General features: G+C 43.4%; 1 protein-coding gene and 1 long non-coding RNA gene across 2 annotated transcripts in view; one reads left to right on the top strand and one right to left on the bottom strand.

Moving 5' to 3' along the window:
* LOC134439183 (protein kinase C-binding protein NELL1-like) overlaps positions 1 to 24,975 on the bottom strand; it is a 289,261-nt gene that overhangs the window by 43,088 nt on the left and 221,198 nt on the right. Inside the window, exon 15 of the mRNA XM_063189062.1 lies at positions 12,488 to 12,583. Within this exon, the coding sequence (XP_063045132.1) occupies positions 12,488 to 12,583 (96 nt within the window). The remainder of the gene's footprint in view (positions 1 to 12,487; positions 12,584 to 24,975) is intronic.
* LOC134438797 (uncharacterized) lies at positions 7,375 to 8,791 on the top strand. The gene is made up of 4 exons (XR_010032663.1): positions 7,375 to 7,436; positions 7,541 to 7,650; positions 7,921 to 8,025; positions 8,622 to 8,791. It is a non-coding gene; the product is annotated as an uncharacterized LOC134438797 (long non-coding RNA).

Raw genomic sequence — 24,975 nt, 5'->3', positions numbered from 1 at the left:
TGCCGTCATGCCAATGAGCTGCACAGCTGGGGATCCCGCCCTGCACTGGGCTCTGAGCTTCAATCTGAGGCAACTAACCTTTGAGCTTGTGGGTGAGTGTAGCAATCTAGTGAGATGTCTCGTTCATCTCCCTCAGAGAACCAGAGTTACCCTCGGTAACCTATAGTTCTCTTTCTGTCGAAACACTCGACATCCCACTATGGGTATTGAAAAACTCCCGATTGAGTTGCCTTTACCTAGAATGCGCAAACAAAAGCTTGGCCGGGGCACAGACCATTCTCCTGCCGATGCCCAGAGCTGTTGAAGGCGAAGAGGCAGCGTCCATCAGCAGTGATAAGCATCATGCTCACCCAACGCGCAGCTCGAGACGCAACAGCCGCCCAAGGGCCCAGGGTCTTAGTTCCGAACCCGAAGAAGAGAGGCTAGGCACCAGGCGCACAAAGGCAGCGTCCGGACATCCAATACCACGGAGAGCACGCAGTGGAGGGAACCCAGGGCACGGAAACCACCCGTCTGGGTGTAACCGATGTGCAGGTGGAGCCCACAGAGGTGTAGCGAGGCCCCCAATATCAAGTGGTATTCCCCAATAGCAAACCAGGCCTTGGCACAAGGGGGAATTTGCAGAATGTTCAGTACACAACATCTGCAGGTGCAACCATGCTGGCAGAAAAGACCATTCTCTATCAGGGCCGTAGGTCCACGTTGCGGACGGAGAACCTAGTAGCAACCACCACCACAGCAAGCTGGCCAAGCCAGCCCCGATAGATACCCGTTTGAGGGCACACACTATGGTTCCTGAAGTCCAAGGGGGACATCAAAGATACACTTCCCCTCGATCATGCATCCTGGTCGAGCAGGGGCCTGAGATACTTCATTGGAGAAGTATGGTCTAGCTAACCACGGTCGCCCTACCCAGGGACAGCACTCCAGGCAGCACAATTGACACTCACGCTCCTGCTGAGCGAATGAGACACACACAGTAAGGGGTGACCGACCCAAGGGAGACACGTGTAATGCGTCCTATTAGGAGAGGCGAGGATCCAGGTGGTCTTGACACGATCAGCCTTCTCACCCTCGGGTAGAGGGCGCAACTGACTAGAGAAGTTGCGTTCCACAGAATGTTCCACAGCCTCTGGGAGGAGGCTCTTATCTTTGAATGTTCCAGGCTGACAAGCCAAAGCCATTATGTGATAGCTAAATCAAACATGTTAATGTCCAAGAGCAAATAAACTAAATTCATGACAATGCTTGTTTTTGGTGTACCTTTTGTTTAACAGCAATATCGAGAGAACCACGAATTGCCGTTATTGACATATTATTACCGCAGTGTCATCGTATTATTAGCATCTCATAACCTTCGGGGTGTGTGTGTGTGTGGGGGGGGGGCACTGCCTCCATTGATATTAAATTAAGAACTGGCATTAGCATGTCGTCACCATGCTATTTGTGTGTCATACTGTGAGTGGCTTACCGGTATGTGTCATTGCAGAATATTTTTAATATCTGTATCAGTTCATCATCCATGCTAACATATTTAAGGAGAGTGAACAATTATTTCCACCAAATTTGCAATATGCACATATGACATATGCAAATTTCTAGGGTCTTTTTGGCTGCCATCTTGGAAAATGGCCAGCATTTTAAGTAGCAAATAAAGTAGACTTGATTGTAGGCCTATTGGTCTTAATCGCATACAAACCGAGTTTCATCATAAATTGCTTGGACAATTCTGTGCAATAAATTATTTTCTAGGGTCTTTTAGTTTTTTGGCAGCCATCTTAGAAAATGGCCGCCATTTCAAGTGAGTAATTGGGTAAATTTGATTGCACTGGTCTTAAGCACATACATGTTGAATTTCATGCTTGTATCATAATTTGCTAGGTCAATTCTATGCAATAAATCAATGTCTGGGGACCTTTTGGCGGCCATCTTGGAAAATGGCCACCATTTCAAGTGGCCAATCTGGTAGATTTGATCGTATTGATCTTAAGCACATACATGCTGAATTTCATGCTTGTATCATCATTTTCTAGGTCAATTCTATGCAATAAATCAATTTCTGGTGTCTTTCTGGCAGCCATCTTAGAAAATGGCCGCCATTTCAAGTGGCCAATCAGGTAGATTTGATCGTATATGTCTTAAACACATACATGTTGATTTTCATGCTTTTATCATAAATTTCTAGGTCAATTCTATGCAATAAATCCATTTCTGGAGCCCTTTTTGGCGGCCATCTTGGAAAATGGCCGCCATTTCAAGTGGCCAATCAGGTAGATTTGATTGTATTGGTCTTAAGCACATACCTGCCAAGTTTCATGCTTGTATCATAATTTGCACGATTCAAGCCAAATTGGCCTTGTAGCCGCTCTACTATCTGAACTAAATCAAGGATTGTTCAAGTTAGTTGAAAATAGACCGTCTCTGGTTAAATTAGTTCTACACCAAGCCTTTAGGTGGCAGTAAAACTAATTGGCACAATGCGAATTCCACACACAAGCCACAAAGAAGCCATCAGCCGCGGTCAACAACACCTTCCTGACTGAACAGAACCACGCGCTGTCTGTGTGGTTTACAAGTTTCTTGGCGATATGGGGGAAAAGTTCCTCACATACCAACGGAAAATGGGCTTCATATACATGTAAGTACATTTTACTCAACTGTGGTTTAAAGTTTCAGTACTCAAGAGCGATTGAATAGCTCCTCTGAACACAGATCCGCCATTGCTAAGTTATGGCACAGCCGCTTTACATAGCTGGTAGCTCAAGTCCCCTCAATGTGACTACACTAGTTGCTGCTGTACGCTAGTAAATTCTGATGACTTGCGAGCATCGTAATGACAAAATGCTGTGGTGAAACAGTGAATATGTTAAGTATACTTGTTGATGGTAAATTGTTTGCATCGTTCTCAGTTGCCTTTCCCCTGCCTAAAGATAGACAAAGGCTACCGTTAGCATGCTATTGCGTTAGCTCATCAACTAGATGCTGGGCACTGCTCATTTTTCACGTCTGCCCGGCATTTCGCTGATGAACTAACGCTTAGACGCCTTGCCAATGTATTTTACAGCGGCAAAAATGCATCTAGGCGACGTTGGAAAGACTGGTGTGCCGTCTGGTGTACTTTGAAACGGTGGTAGATGGACACTCCCAATGAGATCGCTCCCGGACGTACAGTCCCAGGTGTTTCTATCACTCCCGGACGTGTAGTCCCACCCGATTATATTTCATGTATTATCATACACTGCCACATACAAGCAATTTAGGGTTAGGTTAAGGGTGAAGGTTAGGGTTAGGGTTAGAAACAAAAAACTAACATCAAAAAAATAACTAGCTCCGTTATATGGCGGTGGGACCGATTATAGTCTGGCTAGTGGGAGCGAGCCGACAGGGCGTCCTGCGTTGGGAGCGTCAATCAGGGAATCCTGATCCTTTCACCAAACCGACCGATTCTTCCTTGTTGCGTTCTATATTATGAAAGCTAACCGTGAGTAGTTCTGTCGGCAGCTCTCAGTAACGCGAGCCCAATGTATCAGCGCGAGCTCAATGTCGACCAGAGTGGTCAAGTTGAGCACGCCACCCCGAAATCAATGTGAAATACCCTGCCATTTGCAACAGTAGGCAACCTGTCCTTAAAAAGTATGGGTCCTCAAAACAGCACTTGTTGCACAAATAAGTGTAGATGGCCTCTTCAAGAAATTGAAATTATGTATGGTCACTTTTTCTTATTGTTTCACGTGGAGGTCTACTGACCTTGTCTAAATAATGTAGGCTAGTTTATGTCCATGTATTATATTAGGACCCAAGGTTAATGGGTTATTCTATTTACCATGTTTTCACAGGCTGCAGTCTCATAATATGGCGAAGACGAGTCACCTGAAGGCCTAACTCGCCATAGAAGACTGAAAGAATGTAAGATTAACTTCTTTGTGACCAATATGACTTGCTCATTGACCCATTTGCTATGGTTGCATCCCAATATGTGACCTTGCCTCCTCCACTTGTGCTTGTCTCCTCGTCCCGCCTCCTGGCCCCTCCTCCGTGGAGAAAACAATAAAGTTTCCCAGCTGTCAGCCTCGCCACAACAACTTTTGAGGGACTGTTTTTCATTCACCATAACAATTGCACACGAGAAAAAGACTTTACAATTGAGCTTTTGCAAGATATTGAAATATAATGCTGTTGTCAGTGATGTCATCATGACGAGAAGCAAGTGGAGGAGGCAAGTGGAGGAGGCAAGGTCACATATTGGGATGCACCCCAAGTCAATATGAGGTGCATGGCAAGTATTTAATTTATTTGTCTCGCTTCTAGGAGCTGTAGAAACAACAGGGTGTTCTTTTTCAGGGTATTCTTTTTTATAGAACTGGACAGGTCATTTATTCGTTCCCCTTGTTTTTTGAAGTGTCCTGCAGGATGCTGTGTCCTGCAATCCTGTGTGCTGTGCTACAGACGCGTGTGGAGGTCAACCCAAAATGGACACAGTCTCACCACAGAAGAGTGAAAGAGGGTAAGCTTAACCTATAGCCTACGTCAGGGTCGGGGAACGTTTCTCATTCGAAGGGCCGCTTCAAATTCATCCGAGGGGCCGTAAAAGTCCTCCAAGGGCCGTACTATGAACACAAACCAGGATTTTCCCTTTCACTTTAGGCCTATATTGAAGGCAGCCACCGTTAAAACAGACCCCACCTTCTCTAGGTTCCCCGAATATAACTTAATTGGGTAACACTTTAGAATAATGGATGCAAAAAAGCATTATAAAGACTTAATAAATAATGAACTATTGATGAACAAAACATTAACAAACGTTTGTAAATGATTAGGAAATGTAAACAAATGCTTGTAAATGACTAGGAAATGTTATGTTAATATTTCATATTTATCAAACATTTACAAGTTGCTTGTAAATGAATAAAATAGTCTGTTATAAGGTGTGTAAAATCTTGAATATATCATTTGTAGATATTTTATAAAGCATTAATAAAGCTTAGTTAATAATAAAAACATTTGTTAATGTTTTATTCATCATTAGTTAATTATTTACTGAGTCTTTACTAAGGAACATTATTATAAAGTGTTACCCTTAATTGTATTGAAAATGTCATTTCTATGATTCCTTCAAGAAATATTTCATATATCATGTGAAGCTGAATAGCATTAAAATTATATCGGGGGGCCAGATAAAACTGCCTCAAGGGTCGCAAACGGCCCTAGAGACATAGGTTCCCCACCCCTGGCCTACATTGTCAATATGACATGTGCATACCTGCCGACCATTACGCATTTTGTGTAGCAGATACGGATTTTGACATCAAACTACGGCGCTGTCACTTCAAAATACGGGAAAAACCAATAGCAAAGTGTGTTCATGGGCCCAATACATTGCTCTGTAGACTTGCAACCAGACAGAGCCGTAGATATGGCTCTGCTTGCAATTGTCTCGCGCTGGCCTTTCCATTGGCCAGCAACGTGTGTGGGGGGAATATTGACCAATCAGAGCGCTAGTTTGAGGTCTTCATTTGGTGTGCTGCGCTCCTCTCGAGTCGAGGCATCAGCTGCCGATAGAAAGTTTGCTTCGAAATCACACAAGCAGAGAGACTGAGTAATATAGTCCTATAATCTCTGACACAAGTGTCCTCCTCCTGTCATCATGTATTATCCATCTTGGTACTGTCGCTGTAGTTTTACAAGTGAGCACCGTCAAAATCACCGTTTCAAAGGTAAATGGGCTTTGAGAAAGGTGACTGCATGTATGGGAATAGTGAATTGCGTCCAGTTGCTAAATTCGTAAACTTATGAAAATAAATAAAGGCCGAGGTCTGTCGTAATGGTTCACCCAATGTTTCGCCGTATTTGACGGGAATATGTTGTTGCTTGTTTGATATTGGACCGAAACGAGATTACTTCCGAATGAGAAATGTGTCGATGACTGCGCTATAAATTAGCAGATTAGCAGCAAACTAAATTCGGTTTCCCTTTGCGTCGGATCATTTTAACTCGGGGAAAATAAAGCGATATTTCTAACGGTTGTGCTCGGAGTACATCTGTAACCTACCATGACACCGTATAGGAATACTGTTCCCCCCCGAGTCGTGACCCATTCTGTGAACAAGTGTAACAGGTCGTGCGTCATACCAAATATGCATCACTCCACGACTACTATCCGTAATCACGTATGGCAATCTATTAATAAAAAATCAATTCTCCTATCATCATATATGTGCCGAACAGTGAACAATAGCCAAGTCATGGCGGCAGATGAGGGTAGATAGGCCTACTATTATGCAGAGAAGTACAAACAAGAAGCGTGCATGCCCCTAAATTAGTGCATGCCCCTATACGTCCCAAGAGCAATGGCCATTAGCCCCCGTCCCTCAGTAGAGCCACTATATGACGCATTTTGTACCGAATGAATGCAAGTGTGATTTTGATGTTAGCCCCCAAGGCAACCTGATATTATCCTAGTTTAGATAACACTTGTCTTTATCTTTTTCTCTACTCTGCTGATGCTTCTTCACAGTAGGTGACAACATTACCATTTATTAATATTGGGGGAGATGATGTAAGAATCATTACAATTCAACTTTTTGTTCATTAAAATCACTGAAATGCCTCTGTATTATAGAATCAAAGTATACATTTTCCTACATGTACCTTCTACAGCCAAAAAAATAATCAGCAAATGCTTCAATTTCATACTCAATTCCAGCTCCTTAACACCCCCCAAAAGACCAAATGCTCTGTTTGGCTGGTACATAGGATAACTTAATAGGCCTATAGCCACTTACTAGCCAGACTGGTGGTATGTTTGACTAGTAAGATTAACAGCCATATTGGCTGGTGATCAATAAAGTTAATTTAGGGGCCTGAATTCCAGCACACTATATCATAGCATTTTATTGGTGTTATGGTGTGAAACAAAAAAAAAACATCTTCCATGAAAAATTAGTAAATTATGGTAGTTCAAAGCACTGTGAAGAGCAAGATAAACTATTTGCCAGATACACAGGATGTTAGGCTAAAATGCATTAAAATGCAGGAAATTGCATCTAAGAAAAGCAATTTTTCTCGGGGAGGACCCCTAAACCCCCTGCCTGAATGAAGTGTCTCATATCTTCCCTGTTGACATTTGGCAACCCTAGGTGTAGGGCAGACTATGCAAAACAAATTAGCCTCTCAGATGGGCCCGCCGGCGGCCCCGTTGCTTTGCCATGCCAAGTTGTTGCGCCGTGAATTGCCGCGCCGCGATAAGTTGCTACTCAAAAATTTTTGTAAAGGTTGGCAGGTATGCTTGTGCTACTTTATAGATAAGTAATCAATGCTGTGCATTGCTATGTTTTGATTTATTTTCTTACATCCTACATATCCTGGCAGGGAGACATAGTGTCCTGCAGAATGGTGATGGGCCAATCTTACAAGAGACCACAGAAAACTGATATAGTGTAAGATTATCCCTGTTGGGCTCAATAGGTCTTGCTTATTGACATATTTGCTATGTCAATATGAGGTGCATGGCAAAGTATTTATTTATTTGTCTCGCTTCTAGGAACTATAGAAACAACAGTGCCTGCTGCAGTATAACGAGGACACCCTGAGTAGAGAGCTCCAATAGACCCAGGTCCAGTGTCTTGGCAGGGTGAAATGGCACTGATATGGGTATGTACTAATGTCAGTTAAAATGAATGAATTAATTAATTCTCATATCTGAATAATGTGAACACTGGATTTACCACACACACACACACACACACACACACACACACACACACACACACACACACACACACACACCCACCCTAGGCCTAGATGATTTGGACCCAAGGTTACTTTTACCACAGCTCTGGCACATCAATTTTCATTTGTTTAATAACTGGTCAGGTCATTTATTCATTCCCCTTGGTTTTTTTTTTTTTGGTTTTTTTGTAGTGTCCTGCAGGATGCTGTGTCCTGCAATCCTGTGTGCTGTGCTACAGACGCGTGTGGAGGTCAACCCAAAATGGGCACAGTCTCACCACAGAAGAGTGAAAGAGGGTAAGCTTAACCTATAGCCTACGTCAGTGGTGGGGAACCTCTCATTCGAAGGGCCAATTCAAATTCATCCGAGGGGCCGTAAAAGTCCTCCAAGGGCCGTACTATGAACACAAACCAGGATTTTCCCCTTCACTTTAGACCTATATTGAAGGCAGCCACATTTAAACAAACACCACCTTCTTCAGCTTCCCTGAATATAACTTAATTGTATTGCAAATGTATTTTCTAAGGTTCCTTTACAAAATATGTCATATTTTATGTGAAGCTGAATAACATTAAAATTATATCGGGGACCAGATAAAACGGCCTCAAGGGTCGCAAACGGCCCTCAAGACATAGGTTCCCCACCCCTGGCCTACATTGGCAATATGACTTGTGCTACTTTATAGATAAGTTGTCAATGTGGTGCATTGCTATGTTTTGATTTATTTTCTTACATTCTACATATCCTGGCAGGGAGACATAGTGCATGAGACCATAGAAGACTGAAATAGGAGATTATCCCTGTTGGGCTCAATATGACTTGCTTATTGATATATTTGCTATGTCAATATGAGGTGCATGGTGAAGTATTAATTTATTTATTGTTTCTACAGCTCCCAGAAGTGAGACTGAGTGCCTGTTGCAGTATGACGAGGACGCAGTGACCAGAGACCTTCAGTAGACCCTGCTGGCATGATTGGCTTTCTGAAGAACATGAAATCAACAGCAATGTTTATAATGTTGTACATACCTGTATAGTCTGTATTAAAAGGCAGTACCTGTAGTATTTTTCCTCTTACTTTCATATTTACCACATATTTACTATGAATTGACAACTTTTACTAAAATCCATTTTTGTATGTGCCCTGACTAAAACTATCCTTAAACCTAACCTGTCAGAGATGTAACAACAACCTGCTCTTAGCAATGTGGCAGCAGTCTACATACCTGCAAACTTGTCACCTTTCGGCGAAATTCGCCGTTTTGATCTCAAAATAGGTCACTTATGTGAATCGTGTAGATCCGAAGAGTTTTTTTTGGGGGGGGGTAGGCAGACAGAGAAAGACTAGACAGATAGACTGGATACGGTACTATAATAAAATCTGCTAGTCGTAGTTCTTCAGACATTATGGTTGAGCGACATTCTATTGATCTTTTACTGGCTGTCCTTCCCATTGGCCGGTAACGTGTGTCGGGGGAAACATTGACCAATCAGAGCGCTAATTCAGACGGCTCAACTGGCGGCAAAACTTTCCAATGCACCGTTCCAGTCGGAGGAGCGAACAGCTGATGAAACGGTGGTCGCGAAACACACGTATCCCACCTGTCATTATCTTCTACCTTGGTACTGTCGCTTTACTTTTACAAATGACCGCTGTCCAAATCACCGTTTCAAAGGACCAAGGTAAATGGGATTTGAGCAGGGTTTGGGAATTGTGATTTGTCTCATTAGCTAAATATATAGCCCAACGGCAGCAGTTCTGCGGTCCTAACATGGATGTTTCGCTTTATTTGAATTGAGGGCAATACATGGATGCTTGTTTTGATCATTTTGACCAAAACGGTATTGAATACTTCAGAGTGAGAAAATGTGTTAGAGAATGACGGTAGGCAGGGCCAGACTGCGCTATAAATTGGCAGATTAGAAGAGAACTAAATTCTGTTCCCTATGTCGGATCATTTAACCGGGAATAGCGAGAGCCCACGTACACACTCGATGAAACCTTCATAAACGTCAGAGGAATGCATAGCAATAGCTATTTGTCATGCACCCGCCCCTCAATAGCTATTATATGAATCATTTTGCAACGTGTGCAATCATGATTTTAATGTTAGCCACCAAGGACATAGCCTAGGCCTACTATTATTAATCTAAATAGCCTTCTAACCTAGATGACATCTGTTATCTTTTTCTACAATCTAAATAAATAAATCTTCAAATAGTACAACACCATTTTATTGGGGAAATGCATTCGACTAGCCTATCATTCATTCATAAATTCACTAAAATGCGTTGGTACTATTTTATATAGGTAGTTATATTATAGGCTACATTTCCCTATTATTTACCCTCTTTAGCCAAAAACAACAAATGCTTTAATTTCATAGTCAATTGCAGTGGGGCTCAAAGTTAAGACAACCCCAAGTGACCATGTGCTCCCTCCTTTTGGCTGGTAAATAGGACAACTTTTTTGACAGGTGGTGAGTGCAGAGGCGCTTCTTGTCACTTGGTCAGATAGGCCGCCGCTTGGGGCCCCCAAACTAGATGGTGAATAACAGCTAAGACTTCAACAGTAGTTGTTGAATTTTCGCTTGGGGTCCCAGCTTAACCTAGAATTGCCTCTGGGTGAGTGTATGTTTGGCTTGTAAGACATATATTGGCTGGTGAGGAATAACATAATTTTACAAGTCTGATTTCTAATTGTGTAGTAAATAAAATAGTGTCTTTTTCCCTGTTTTTTGGGGGGGGGGGGGGGTCGCCGCGATGCCGCGATTAGTTTGTCACCTTTTTCAACCCTCCTGAGTTTGCAGGTATGAGTCTACTTGGATGCAGCGGGGAACATAGAACCCTTTTTTGAAAAAGCATTGTATGTTTCTGAGTTTTATGAATTGTGCCCTTCCCAAACATCATGCATAGGCTAAGCGTATCTATGACACGCTGATTTGAACTCACTATCGCGTGTGTCCAATACGCATTTTCAAGTTAAGTCGTGCTCCACAACGCCCTGTGACAGGTTAGGTTTAGGGATGGTTTTGATTTAGGCACAATTTAGGTAGAAATTCGCCTAATCTCGCTGTTCTTGGCAAAAGTAAAGCAGCAGAAACATTACTTCACTGACAGGTTAGGTTTAGGGGTGGTTTTGGTTAGGGCACAGCAAAACATATTTGCGTTTAGTAACAGAAATGCGCTGTGACAAAACAAAATCGCCGACACGGCGGGAAAACTGCGCAAACCTCGTCACTAGTCAAAAGTGCATGAAAGCGCTTTACCGTTGCGTTGAGGAGCACGCTTTGAATTCAAAATGCGTCGCACCATGCACTAGCGTGCGATACGTACGCTAAAGCATGATGACAGCCTGCCCAAACTTAACCTGTCGGTAATGAAATGTTTCCTAGTTGTACATTTGTGACCTGAGTGCTGTGTACATCACTGCATATAGACCTATTGTTTGCAGGGTATGTGTGTAGTTGCATGGTTCTTGTCAAAGTGTGTGTACATTGTTTGGTGTGATATTAAAAGCGTTTTTTAAAAAAACATTTTCATTTCATTTTTCATTTTATCAATAAATTCACATCATGCATGCTAAAGCCCCATCACAGTGCAGCCTATAATGATGTGAATATACAAAGTAAAATCAACCTAGGTATATTAGTAATAATATTTTTTGCATAATTATACGGACCTACTGTATACGGTCTGCATAAATTAATCCAACGTGACCAATAGAAGGTCGTAGCTGCTAACCAATAGCGCAGCTCTTTTACTTTGAGTCACGTGTCTTTTTCGTCCAATAAGAGCAAGGCTAGTCCGCGTTCCGGGCTGGCTGTCATTGCCTTTCATGTGGTAATCGTTGGGCCATTAACACCCTGCTGTGAGACCTTTCCGCGGCTCGCGATTCGCTTCCGGGCGAGTTAGGTGTCATCAAAATTGTTAGTTTTGATTCTCTCAAGCGCTCAAAATCAGACGAAAGTTAGGCAAGTCCGTGGACGATTAGGGACGAGTTCATTGTCACAAATCCCCCTTTTCGTGCTGTGGTGAGCATTACAACTGCATGTCAAAATTGGCAGTTATCGTTATATAAGTTATCGTTTAACACAGCCTCATCTGAGAGTGGGACATGCATTTGTGACTGTGGAGAGATCTGCAATGGTGTGCATCTATGACTGTGGAGAGCAGGGCTTGACACTGGCACCTGCCAACCGGCCAAATGCTGGTAAAACTTGGCTGTGGCTGGTAACAATTTCAGTGTCACTAGCCAATTTAGCAGGTAGCTTATTCTGTGGTAGGACATATCAGAATAGCGTATATTCTGCACTTTGCCCTGTGTGTATCAATTGTTTGTATTTAAGTTCAAGAAAAAGGTCAGTTACTCAGTTTCTATTTGTTTTTGTTTTTCACATAGAAACCCATGCATTCATCTTCTTGGCTTAAGTATGATTAAAAAAAATAAATTAAAAAAATACAAATCAAATTTGTGGCTAGTAGAATAGCTGGATGGCTAGTGACCCTGGAAAACCACTAGCCACAGTGACCGGCAAGTGAAAAAGTTAATGTCAAGCCCTGGTGGGGAGGATCATAATAGTGTGCTCTAGGGGTGTAAAGAATAATCGAAATGTATCGACGTATGTCGTATCATCATGGAGGCTGTGAATTACACCCCTAGTGTGCACTGTAGTTCAGGCTATGGGGAGATCCCTCATGGTGTGCAGATGTGTAGAAGTGTGTGACAGTGCGGTGCAGCGGCGGAGCCTACCATACCTGTCTCACAGAGACGGCCCGTGAAGCCGGAGGGACAGACGCAGGTGTTTGGAGCCACACACGTTCCTCCATTACGACAGCCCTCTTCACAAAACGCTGTGGGTGGGGGACACAGAAAGAGAACGATATAAAAATAGAGAGAGAGAGAGAGAGAGAGGATAGAGAGAGGTGGAGGGGGAGAGTGAGAGAAATAACATGAGACAAAGACAATGACAGAGAGCGAACATGAGAATGAAAAGTGAAAGAGACAGGGGTATTGATACAGTATATGAAAATGAAAGAAAGAGAGAAAGAGGGAGGAGAAAGAGCGTGATGGATAAATAAAATGGGAGGGAAGGATAAAAAACAATGACATAGAGATGGGATATTGAAGGAGCAGGAATTACAGGGAGAAGGAGAGAAGAATAAAGAAGTGGAGAGAGCGAGAGATAGACACAGAGAAAGGAGGAAGAAAACGACAGACAGGGATTTATACAGTAAATCAAGAGAGAGAAGAGAGCCATTGAAACCATTGGAAAAAAATCAGTAAGGTGTCAAAGTCAAACACTTCTTCATACTGAATGCATCCAAACACTTGAAGATAGAAATAATTTCAAAGACAGTGACAAGACGAAAAAAAAAGCAGCAGTCCCTCAACATCTATTGTAGGTCACATCCAGAGAGGCAGGGCTGGACTGGCCATCTGACATAGCGGGTATTTCCCGGTGAGCCCCGCACCCTTGTGGGCCCCTATTTTCAGAAATGTAAAAAAAACAAAAACAATTTATTTTGTTTTTTCTTACATTTCTGAAAATAGGCGCCCACAAGGTTGCGGGGCCCACCGGTGAGTCAGTTCTGCACCACTACTTGCACTACTAATGAGGTTATGAGGGGCGCCTTTAAGCCAAAGGTGCCTGGGCCCTATTTCTCCTTCAGTCCAGCCCTGCAGAGAGGACACCTACTGTACAGACCTACTGTAGGTGTCAGGTCAGAGAGGTCTGTCTGTTCTGGCTTCTCACATGAAAGAGCGAGGTAATAAGTGCTGATCGATTTCATGCCATTTCCCTGTCGGTCTGTTTGATGGCCTGTCTATGATTTAGGAAGATAGTAGGGGACATGACAATTCACTTTTTAAACGTTAGGACTGCAGGGTCTGTTCAAGGTTCAAGGAACGAAAACGAAAACCGGGAACTTTTTGTATTTTACATGGAACAGAAACGAAACCGGAAATGTTATTATATTTAATGTTCTGGAACAGTAACAGTTATTGAAAAATAATGGTAACCGGTTAATACCGGTTTTTTTTTGTTCCTCAAACTAAAAAAAAGTAGGCCTAATTATTTTCCAGAGCACGTCACCATGACGGCCGAGGTTCACGTCCTGTGTGACATTAGACATTCACTGACTGAATGGAGAGAGAGCGGTGGATTACAAAATCTCCACTCCAAATCCTAAATAAGAGAAACCATTGGCATACAAAAGGGCCGAGATCCCATTGCATCGTTGTTAGACATATTGCAGAGAGGAGCATTTACTGTAAGGCGCACGAGAACATTCTTCGTTAATGGGCATCCATGGCCGCTTCATATGCAGATATGCACAAACTCACAATGTCCGTAATAGCGCTACCGTGACCCTAGTCAACGTGGAGTGCGCATTTTCATATTTGAGGTTTATTCTTTCTCCGCTTAGGTCGTCCATGAATGACAAGATTCTGGAGGAAATTCTTTTCATCCGCTTGAATAAACAGTTTGGAATGTAGGCTGACCCATTTGCACTTCCGTCTTTCTTGATTATACAGCAGATATGGGGAGTAATCAGCTGATAGGAACGAAATTAACCTTTCCGGGAACAATATTTTTTTGTTCTAACCGGTTCGGTAACGTCAATTTATGGTTGGAACATATAACCAGAAACGTTATAATTCTGTTCGGAACAAACCCATTGGAAAAAAATACCGGTTCAAAGCCCTGCATACAATTAACAAGTGTTGGATTGTCTGCAGACTGCAGGAAGTTTTCATTTGAGTCTGCAGTGCATGTTTTCAGTCAACCTTTTGGGATCATGATTCATAGTCAAGAATACCGCAACGCCTGTTTTTTGAGTTGAAATTCCAAACTAAAAAAAACAAAACATCAGACAATTGCCAGCCAATCAGAGGAGAGTACATTTCATCCCATGGGTGAGCGAATGTTAATGCACAAGTTCTAATTCTACAACTTTTGCCTTGATTAAGATGGGGCTTCGTATTTGGGGTAACACTTTCACCGTAGCCAAACATGCATATTAACTCTACAGAGGTGCAACAGCTTCACTGAGACCCTGAGATTATTTTTGAGTAATACAGTTTCTGAATGAATGCGCAGAGGAAGTGTTTGATAGATCTATACTGATTGCTTGGGGAGAGTTTGCAAGTTCAATTAAGTTATATGCACCACGAAGCGAGAAGGTCACAGTGTAAACACTTCAAGCTGCAAAATTCACAATGAACTCGAGTGGTTTGGGTACTGCGGCGTGTACAGTAAAACCAGCAGAGTGTACTGTAAAAGCTTAAAAATAAATGTGCAGGTTTTCACAGTGGTTTCCACCTTCCACAGTGGCTGTGCCTCGAGGTAAATGTCAGATCACTTTTACGGCAAATACAAAGTACAACACTGGATATATAATGTACACACTAGTCTAGATTAATAGACAGTACTGGCAGTTTCTGCATGAAGAATGTTTTTGTGAAGATGCCTGCATTTACTTTATTTTGATCTATGCAAACAAACAAAGCGCCTGATCGTGCTTGCCAAGGGCAAATCATCAACATGATATTTAGTTGTTTTTCTCAAAACTTGAAATGTCACGTTCATCAGAAATCAAGTAAGACAGGGATATTTGTGAAACACATGTGCCCTTGAAGAACAGCAATGTCAAAATAAATTACCCTTCCACGGCTACTTCTTCAACACACACAGCAGTTATATTTTAAATTAGAGATGCACCGGATCCTGATTTTTAAGATCCTGCCGGATACCGGATCCACTGCTTAAGATCCTGCCGGATCCGGAACCAGATACCGGATCCTACGAAAGGGTTGAAACACATAGCCTACTCGCACACCTGGGCCCATTTTATTACGTTGGCTCAAACTATTTTTTAGACTCATTGGCTTACTGCCACACTGCCTGCATCGGCCACTTCCAAAGGACTTTCACTCCATGCGGCGATTGGGGTTGTGAAAGACTAACTGAAAAGTCTAGGCTATGTAAAAACTAGAGATGCACCAGATCCTGATTTTAGGTAACTGTCGGACACCAGATCCACTGCTTAAGATCCTGCCGGACCCGGATCCTGTGAAAAACCCTATTATCCTGCCGGATCCGGAACCGGATCTTGGATCCGGTGCATTTCTATTTTAAACAACCCTACAAACACAGCACACACATCAAAGGTCTACTTGGCATATTCTAAATTTAGAAATAAGATGTTGTTCTGTCTTGAAGGGATTCTATTGTTTTGTTTGTACTGTTTGGTGTACTGAATAGGAAAGGTGAAAGCTTTAGCCATCAAAAGGAGCGTTTATCCATCAAAAGAAGCATTTATGGTCATGATGACTTTCAAACTATGCTATACTGGGGTGCGTTTCCGCAATGTTAGCTTTGAACTACAGATGTACTTTGTAGTAACATAACTTCCGGCGGCGGCGCACGTAGGTTGCAGCAGCCCCTTGCTTTCCCAACTTTCAGTGTTTATTTGTGTTAAAAATGTGTCCTTCGAAATGTCTATCGTCGGAAAATATGTCGGAACGCACGTACAGTCGGCAACAGCTGTTGCAGATAAGAATGGACAACTTAAGCAATGTATTGGATGTACCAATGAAGACTCTGGAAGAACTAGGAATTCTCCGGCGGCATAGGACTACATCGGACCCGTCTGCCTCGCTATGCCGACACAGAAAAAGATGCTCAAGAATTAGGAAAAGGGGCAAACGAGGTGGCGTCGAGACACGGCTTGCAGCCAACCCAACTCGTCCAGCAATACCATCAATTCTCTTGGCAAACGTCAGATCTCTGGACAATAAGATGGATGACATACGGCTACTAAGGTCAGCGAACAAAACCGTGAGGAACTGCTGCGTTACGGTGTTCACCGAATCATGGCTGAACGACGGCATACCCGATTCGGCTTTACAACTGGAACAACTAACGTGCCACCGAGCGGACAGAGCCCTTGCAGAGAAAAAACGAGGGGGAGGAATATGTGTCTACACACATGATGCTTGGTGCAATAATGCTACGGTAGTACAGAGGCACTGCTCTCCACGAGTGGAGTTCATGATCATCAAGTGCCGACCCTTTTATTTACCCAGAGAAATATCCGCTATCCTATTAGTCGCCGTCTACCTCCCACCCAGCAACAACAATGGCGTCAAAAGCGAGGCACTGAACGAGCTGCATCGGGGCATCAGCGAACAACAAGATGCACACCCAGATGCCTTCACAGTGGTACTGGGAGATTTCAACCACGGAAATCTCAAAACAGTACTTCCAAAATTTCATCAACATGTCAACTTCCCAACAAGAGAACAAAACACCCTGGACCTCGTTTACACAAATCAGAAGAGAGCATACAAGGCAAAGCCCATCCCCCACATTGGATCATCAGACCACACGAAAATTCTGCTACTGCCAGCTTACAGACAAAAGGCAAAACTCACCAAACCAGTTCAGAAGGAGGTGAGAAAATGGCCTGAGGGAGCCATCTCACGACTTCAGGACTGCTTTGAAACCACAGACTGGGACATTTTCAAAACAACTGCCACCCACAGCAATCACATTGACATTGAGGAGTACACAGACACCGTGACCTCCTACATCACAAAATGCATCAATGATGTTACAGAAATAAAACACATCACTACCAGGGCCAACCAGAAGCCATGGTTCACAGGAGACGTTCACCGACTGCTGAGGGCCAGAGACAAAGCCTTCAGAGCAGGAGACGTAGCTGGCCTAAAGACAGCTAGGGCTAACCTGTCCCAGGGCATCAGGAAAGCAAAAAAGGAATACTCAGACAAAATAACAACACACTTCAAAGACAGCAGAGATGCACAGAGCCTGTGGCAGGGCATACAGGCCATCACGGACTATAAGCCTGCACCACGAAGCTGTGACAACAACACCTCTCTGCTAAACGACCTGAACAATTTCTTTGCCCGCTTTGAAGCACAAAATGACACTCACCCACAGAAAACTCCCCCTCCCCCCCATGATCAACCCCTTTACCTGTCCTCTGCCAGTGTTAAGAGGACACTGGCCACCATCAACCCACGCAAAGCAGCTGGCCCAGACAACATACCAGGCCGAGTGTTGAAGGATTGTGCAGAAGAGCTGAAGGATGTCTTCACAGACATCTTTAACATCTCTCTGGAGCAAGCAGTCATCCCATCACTTTTCAAAGCTGCTACCATCATACCTGTGCCGAAGAAATCATCACCATCATGCTTCAATGACTACCGTCCTGTAGCACTGACGCCCATAATCATGAAGTGCTTCGAACGGCTAGTCCTGTCACACATCAAAGCCACCCTACCCCCCACCCTAGACCCCTACCAGTTCGCATACCGAGCCAAGCGATCCACGGAGGATGCAATTTGCTCTGCCCTCCATCCAGCCCTCACCCACTTGGACAATAAAGACTCATATGTGAGAATGCTGTTCATTGACTTCAGTTCAGCATTCAATACCATAATACCACAACAACTCATCAGAAAACTGGACAAACTAGGTTTCAGCACCTCCCTCTGCAACTGGCTGCTGGACTTCCTGATGCAAAGACCACAAGCAGTACGGGTAGGGAACAACACCTCGAGCACCCTGACCCTGAGCACGGGGGCTCCGCAAGGTTGTGTTCTCAGCCCCCTGCTGTTCACGCTGCTGACACACGACTGCACAACGACCCACAGCACTAACCATCTAGTGAAGTTTGCGGATGATACAACACTGGTGGGCCTCATCACCAAGGGCGATGAGACTCACTACAGAGAAGAAGTAGACCTGCTGGCCAGATGGTGCAAAGACAACAACCTCCTGCTGAATGTCAACAAGACCAAGGAGATTGTTGTCAACTTCCAAAGGGTCCAAAAACAACTGCCACCACTGACCATCGACGGCGATGCTGTGGAGAGAGTGAGCAGCACCAAGTTCCTTGGAGTGCACATCAGCGACGACCTCTCTTGGACCACCAACACTACATCACTGGCGAAGAAGGCCCATCAGCGTCTCTACTCCCTGCGCAAACTAAAGAAGGCAAGTGCTACACCCTCCATCATGACAACATTCTACAGAGGAACCATAGAGAGCGTCGTGTCCAACTGCATCACAGTGTGGGGAGGAAGCTGCACGGAGAAAAACAGGAAGACACTCCAGCGTGTTGTGAACACAGCGAAGAAGATCATTGGAGTACCACTCCCCTCCCTGCAGGACATTTACACCACACGCCTCACCCGGAAAGCACTGATGATCATCAAAGACACAAGCCACCCTGCACACAAACTGCTCAGCCTCCTGCCCTCTGGAAAGAGGTACAGGCGCCTCCGTTCCCGTACCACCAGGCTGGCGAGCAGCACAATGCACCAAGCGATCAAGATGCTGAACACTCAACCCACTCTCCCTCCACTGTCAGCCTCTAGCCAGCAAGGCCACTGACAACCCCCCCCCCATCCCCCCACCACCATATCTGCGACTGAACATTCCACCTGCACTACTATACTCGTGACTGAACTTTCAACCTGCACTAACTCAAAACATGCACACACACACACACACACACACACACACACACACACACACACACACACAAGCACACTGCACTTTCTGCACTAAACCCAAACATACACACACTGACACACACACACACACACACACACACACACACACACACACACAGACACACGAACACACACACAAGACGCACACCGCACCTTCTACCTGCACTAAACACATACACACACATACACACACACACACACACACACACACACACACACACACACACACACACACACTGCTGCTGGTGTACTTGACAGACCTTTTTTAATATTTATTTTCTTCAAAATGCTACTATTACCATGTCAGAACGCTATAAAGGACTTTTTTTAGGAAAAGCACAAAAGCACAACAGATGCCTCTTAATGTATGTCCTCTACAAGTCTTCTGTTGTCCAGTCTTGCACTTTAAATGTCTGTATGAGCACTGTCTATGTCCATACTGTCTTAAGTCCATGTATAAGTACTGTCTATGTCTATACTGTCTATGTCCTTACCTAGATTAGTCTATGTCTAATGGGAAAGCAAGAAATGTAATTTCAAATTCTTTGTATGACCAGTGCATGTAAAGAAATTGACAATAAAACCTACTTGACTTGACTTGACTTGACTAGTTATCTACTTACTTCAAGGCGAAATCTGTGCGTTTCTCGAAACCTTACTATTCCCACAGTAAGCCAAAAGTAGTGCGGCTACTTTCCTGAGTCCACACCGCTACTTACTTTCTTGGCATTGCAGTGCGTGACCAAAGAAGCAACAAGAGATAAGCATGATTGCTGAGTCATGATTCAGCTGTTTCCTCCTAAATTCAGTGCGTGAAGTAGAAAGCAATAGTGTACAACCACTACCAGCACATTTGATTGGATGTCACGACACCGTGACTCCGCTGTTTCCTCCACAACACACCTTGTAATTTCTTTGTGAAAAAACACGGCCGTGGCATTACAATCTGACACCATCCGCACCAATAATGCAGTATTATCTGCATGCCGATTGGATTTCGTTTCATTCCGAGGTGTAATTTGTAAAATATTTGGACAATAAAGTTGTGGTTACTCCCAGAAAATCGTCTGTTAAAGTGTCATATGCCTAAGAAATTTTTGCGCGGATTTCATTCCATAGCCTAGTGGTATTCACACTTGCATCCCAATGGGAAAACAGAAGCCACACCGGTTCGAATCCACATGGTTGCAGTGCCACAATTTTGGAAATATCTGGCAGAAATAGATAATTTATGTTGTGCATTACCAACACACACGTGCAGCCAAGGGAAAATGTGTTACACTGTAGGGTCCAAAACACGATTTCACGAGTTGTTGTCAACATGCTGCACACTGGTTTCGAACCCGCGTGGCTCGCGTCTTCCCATTGATAGGCAAGCGTAAATACCCCTAGGCTATGAAATGAAATTCGCACTAAAAAAATTAAGTACTTCACACGTAAGCCAGCGCATTTCCGGGAGTAACCAATACTTTCTTATCTAAATATTTCACAAATTACACATCGAAATGAGACGCAATTCAATCGGTATACAGCTAAAAGTATATTATTAGTCTGGGATTCATCAGATTCCAAGGATATGACTTTTTTTTCACCAACAAATGACATGACGTGAATTTGTGTTCTGAACACTCTCGCAGCTGTATCATCACTTTGTGTGCATGTCGATTGATTTTCATCGCTTTTGCACCACAGGATTAAAATATATTGATACATTTGTGGTCAAATATGTACTACAAGTTTAGCTAATGGGTGGAGTCACACTCTGAAGTAGACTAGCGCTGTGTGTTACTTGGGGTGGCTGAGGTGATGTCTGGACTCAATGGATCTACTCCAGCTGTACTTCAACTTCACTGTCGAGATACGGATAGGAGGCGCCTCACTTTCAAAGTCACCACTACTTCAGAGTGCACATTACTCCAAGCAGTATTTACTTTGTGTGCTAACATTCGAGACACAGGAGTTAGCAACTTTTATAGTATCTACTCTGCAAAGTTGCTAACCGACTAGCTACTTCCCCTTTGAGAAATCCACCCCAGGGGTGCGTTCCCGCAATGTTAGCTTTGAACTACAGACATACTTTGTAGTTATCTACTTACTTCAAGGCGAAATCCGTGCATTTCTCGAAACCTTACTATTTCCACAGTAAGCCAAAAGTAGTGCGGCCACTTTCCTGAGTCCACACCGCTACTTACTTTCTTGGCATTGCAGTGCGTGACCAAAGAAGCAACAAGAGATAAGCATGATTGCTGAGTCATGATTCAGCTGTTTCCTCCTAAATTCAGTGCGTGAAGTAGAAAGCAATAGTGTACAACCACCACCAGCACATTTGATTGGATGTCACGACACCGTGACTCCGCTGTTTCCTCCACAACACACCTTGTAATTTCTTTGTGAAAAAACACAGCCGTGGCATTACAATCTGACACCGTCCGCACCAATAATGCAGTATTATCTGCATGCCGATTGGATTTCGTTTCATTCCGAGGTGTAATTTGTAAAATATTTGGACAATAAAGTTGTGGTTACTCCCAAAAGATCGCCTGTTGAAGTGTCATATCTCTAATTTTTTTTCGGGCGGATTTCAGTACATAGCCTAGTGGTATTCACGCTTGCATCCCAATGGCAAAACAGAAGTCACGCCGGTTCGAATCCACATGGTTGCAGTGCCACAATGTTGGAAATATCTGGCAGAAATAGATCATTTATGTTGTGCATTACCAACACACACGTGCAGCCAAGGGAAAATGTGTTACACTGTAGGGTCCAAAACACGATTTCACGAGTTGTTGTCAACATGCTGCACACTGGTTTCGAACCTGCGTGGCCCGCGTCATCCCATTGATAGGCAAGTGTAAATACCCCTAGGCTATGAAATGAAATTCGCGCCAAGAAAATTTAAGTACTTGACACGTAAGGCAGGGCATTTCCGGGAGTAACCGATACTTTCTTATCTAAATATCTCACAAATTACACATCGAAATGAGACGCAATTCAATCGGTATACAGCTAAAAGTATATTATTAGTCTGGGATTCATCAGATTCCAAGGATATGACGTTTTTTTTCACGAACAAATGACATGACGTGAATTTGTGTTCTGAACACTCTCGCAGCTGTATCATCACTTTGTGTGCATGTCGATTGATTTTCATCGCTTTTGCACCACAGGATTAAAAGATATTGACACATTTGTGGTCAAATATGTACTACAAGTTTAGCTAATGGGTGGAGTCACACTCTGAAGTAGACTAGCGCTGTGTGTTACTTGGGGTGGCTGAGGTGATGTCTGGACTCAATGGATCTACTCCAGCTGTACTTCAACTTCACTGTCGAGATACGGATAGGAGGCGCCTCACTTTCAAAGTCACCACTACTTCAGAGTGCACATTACTCCGAGCAGTAGTTACTTTGTGTGCTAACGTTCGAGACACAGGAGTTAGCAACTTTTATAGTATCTACTCTGCAAAGTTGCTAACCGACTAGCTACTTCGCCTTTGAGAAATCTACCCCTGTTTTGCTGAGACAAACAATGTTGGCCCACTTGAACATCGTTTGTGGAATAATAAAACCTGATCTTGAACTATGCTTTCACTTACAGACTAAATAACCTTGACTTAAAAAACCTCTCATACTCTCATACAGTTACTGTACTGCACTTTGGTCAGTTTTGCACTGTTTTTAAATGTGCTCTATACATAACATTTGGTTACTTACTTGCTTACTACGCTGATAAAAGCTGTGAGGTTAGCAGAAATAGGAAGCCCACATGCAAAATATGCTTGAAGCTCAAGGTAATGTACCAACAAACAAAACTGCCAGAGGGAAGAATTTGAATATTTCAAGACGAGATTTACCTTGTTCACACAAATGAATAGAATGCTTGATTAGTGTGCAAAGAAGGAAAAAAACACATGAACAACCAAAGCAGCCACACAAGTATGTTAGAAGCAATTACATGTGTTTATTTGACTGAGGCTCTATCTTTACAAAACTGCTAATAAAGACACAGATTGCCAGTGCTCCTAATTAACTGCACAATCTAAAATTAATTATAATAATATTGTCCCAATCTATCTGCTTGTGTAATTATCATACCACTGCCATTAGCAAAGACAGGGGCTAATGGTAATAGCACAACTAATGGCAAGAATGGATGGGGGAAGAAAGAGAGAGAGAGAGAGAGAGAGAGAGAGAGAGAGAGAGAGAGAGAGAGAGAGAACAAGAGAGAGATCAGCATGCAGTTTAGTAGAAGAGGGAGAAACAGGGAAAACGAGAGAGAATATGTGAGGCAGGGAGTCAAGGAGATTAGCCAAACTCTGTGAAAGCAGCCTGATCTCCAAAAATTCTGTGCTCCTGGACACGGATGTTAAGGACACGAAATCCGTGTCCAGGAGCACAGCTTTTTAGCCTGATAAACCAGACTAAATGTGGATGTCTAATTTAGTCTGGCCTCGATGCATAATACATCCGAAGATTGTTGATGAGAACAACCTTCCCTCAAACCCCTGCCCGCTTTGATTCAATACACATATTTGCGTTGTAATTGGTTTGCCAGATTCATGGCATTCTGGCTTCATTGAATCAATATGCGAGGCCAGACCCACCCGTAGACAAAACATTTTGCCGTCCAGCGGGTGACGCTGGTTCACCAGGCTAACAGATTTTGCCAAAATTCCGTGCTCCTGGACACGGAATTGTTTTCCGTGCTCCTGGACACGGAATTGTTTTCCGTGCTCCTGGACACGGAAGTGCTTTCTATAGGCTATTACCATAGCACTGTGTAAATCTATCATTAGAAAATACATACCAAATGGTAATTCTAAACAAAATAATGCTAAAGCAATTGAAGTTGTGCCCTGACCAAAACATTCCCTAACCTTAACCTGTCATTAAAGACATATTTTTGAGAAATATCCTTTCCAGTTTGTTGCTAGGCTATCGAATTCATATAATGAATGAAAGAAAACTAGCTGTACCCAGACCAAAACAATCCCTAACCCTAACCTGTCAGTAGGAAAAATTTTTTAGAAAAAACTATTTGAAATTAGAAAAATCCTGAGAAAACACAAGACTGTGGAAACATAGAGCTGTGGGATTAGCCTATAGAGAGAGCACTTCTCTGTGTCCATCACGGAAAACAATTCTGTGTCCAGGAGCACGGAAAACAATTCCGTGTCCAGGAGCACAGAATTTTGGCAAAATCCGTGCTCCTGGACACGGATTTTGTGCCCTTAACATCCGTGTCCAGGAGCACAGAATTTTTGGAGATCATGTTGGTGAAAGAGACAAATAATGAAACAAAAAACAAGGTAGAGAGGTATGGAAAGAGACAAAGCAAGGCAGAGAGGTATGGAAAGAGACAGAGCATGACGGAGGAGTACAGCAAGGGGGAACAGTGCACCCCTGCAGCCTACTGCAGCAAGGGTCTGTCCCCACTGGGGTCTTCACCTGTGGCTGGTGGCAGTGGTCGAGTTGTAAAATCAAAGCAAGGGGCATGGTCAGAGATGGATTCTGACTATAGGGGGTTCAGGCTTTTGTCCCCCGAGCATTTTATGAAAATGGCGTTATTAAAAGTGCAATTTTAACACAATATGTGAATGGGGTGCCTGTTTTAGACCATTTTCATCGTAGGGGGGATGGCATCCCCCCATACCATCCCCCTACAACTCGAGCCCTGGCTGGTGGTCTCCCAGGGC

Source organism: Engraulis encrasicolus, chromosome 22 (assembly GCF_034702125.1).
Source record: "Engraulis encrasicolus isolate BLACKSEA-1 chromosome 22, IST_EnEncr_1.0, whole genome shotgun sequence".
Taxonomy (NCBI): Eukaryota; Metazoa; Chordata; class Actinopteri; order Clupeiformes; family Engraulidae; genus Engraulis; species Engraulis encrasicolus.
The sequence above is the reverse complement of the archived record's forward strand: the minus strand, read 5'-3'. Positions and strand labels throughout refer to the sequence as shown.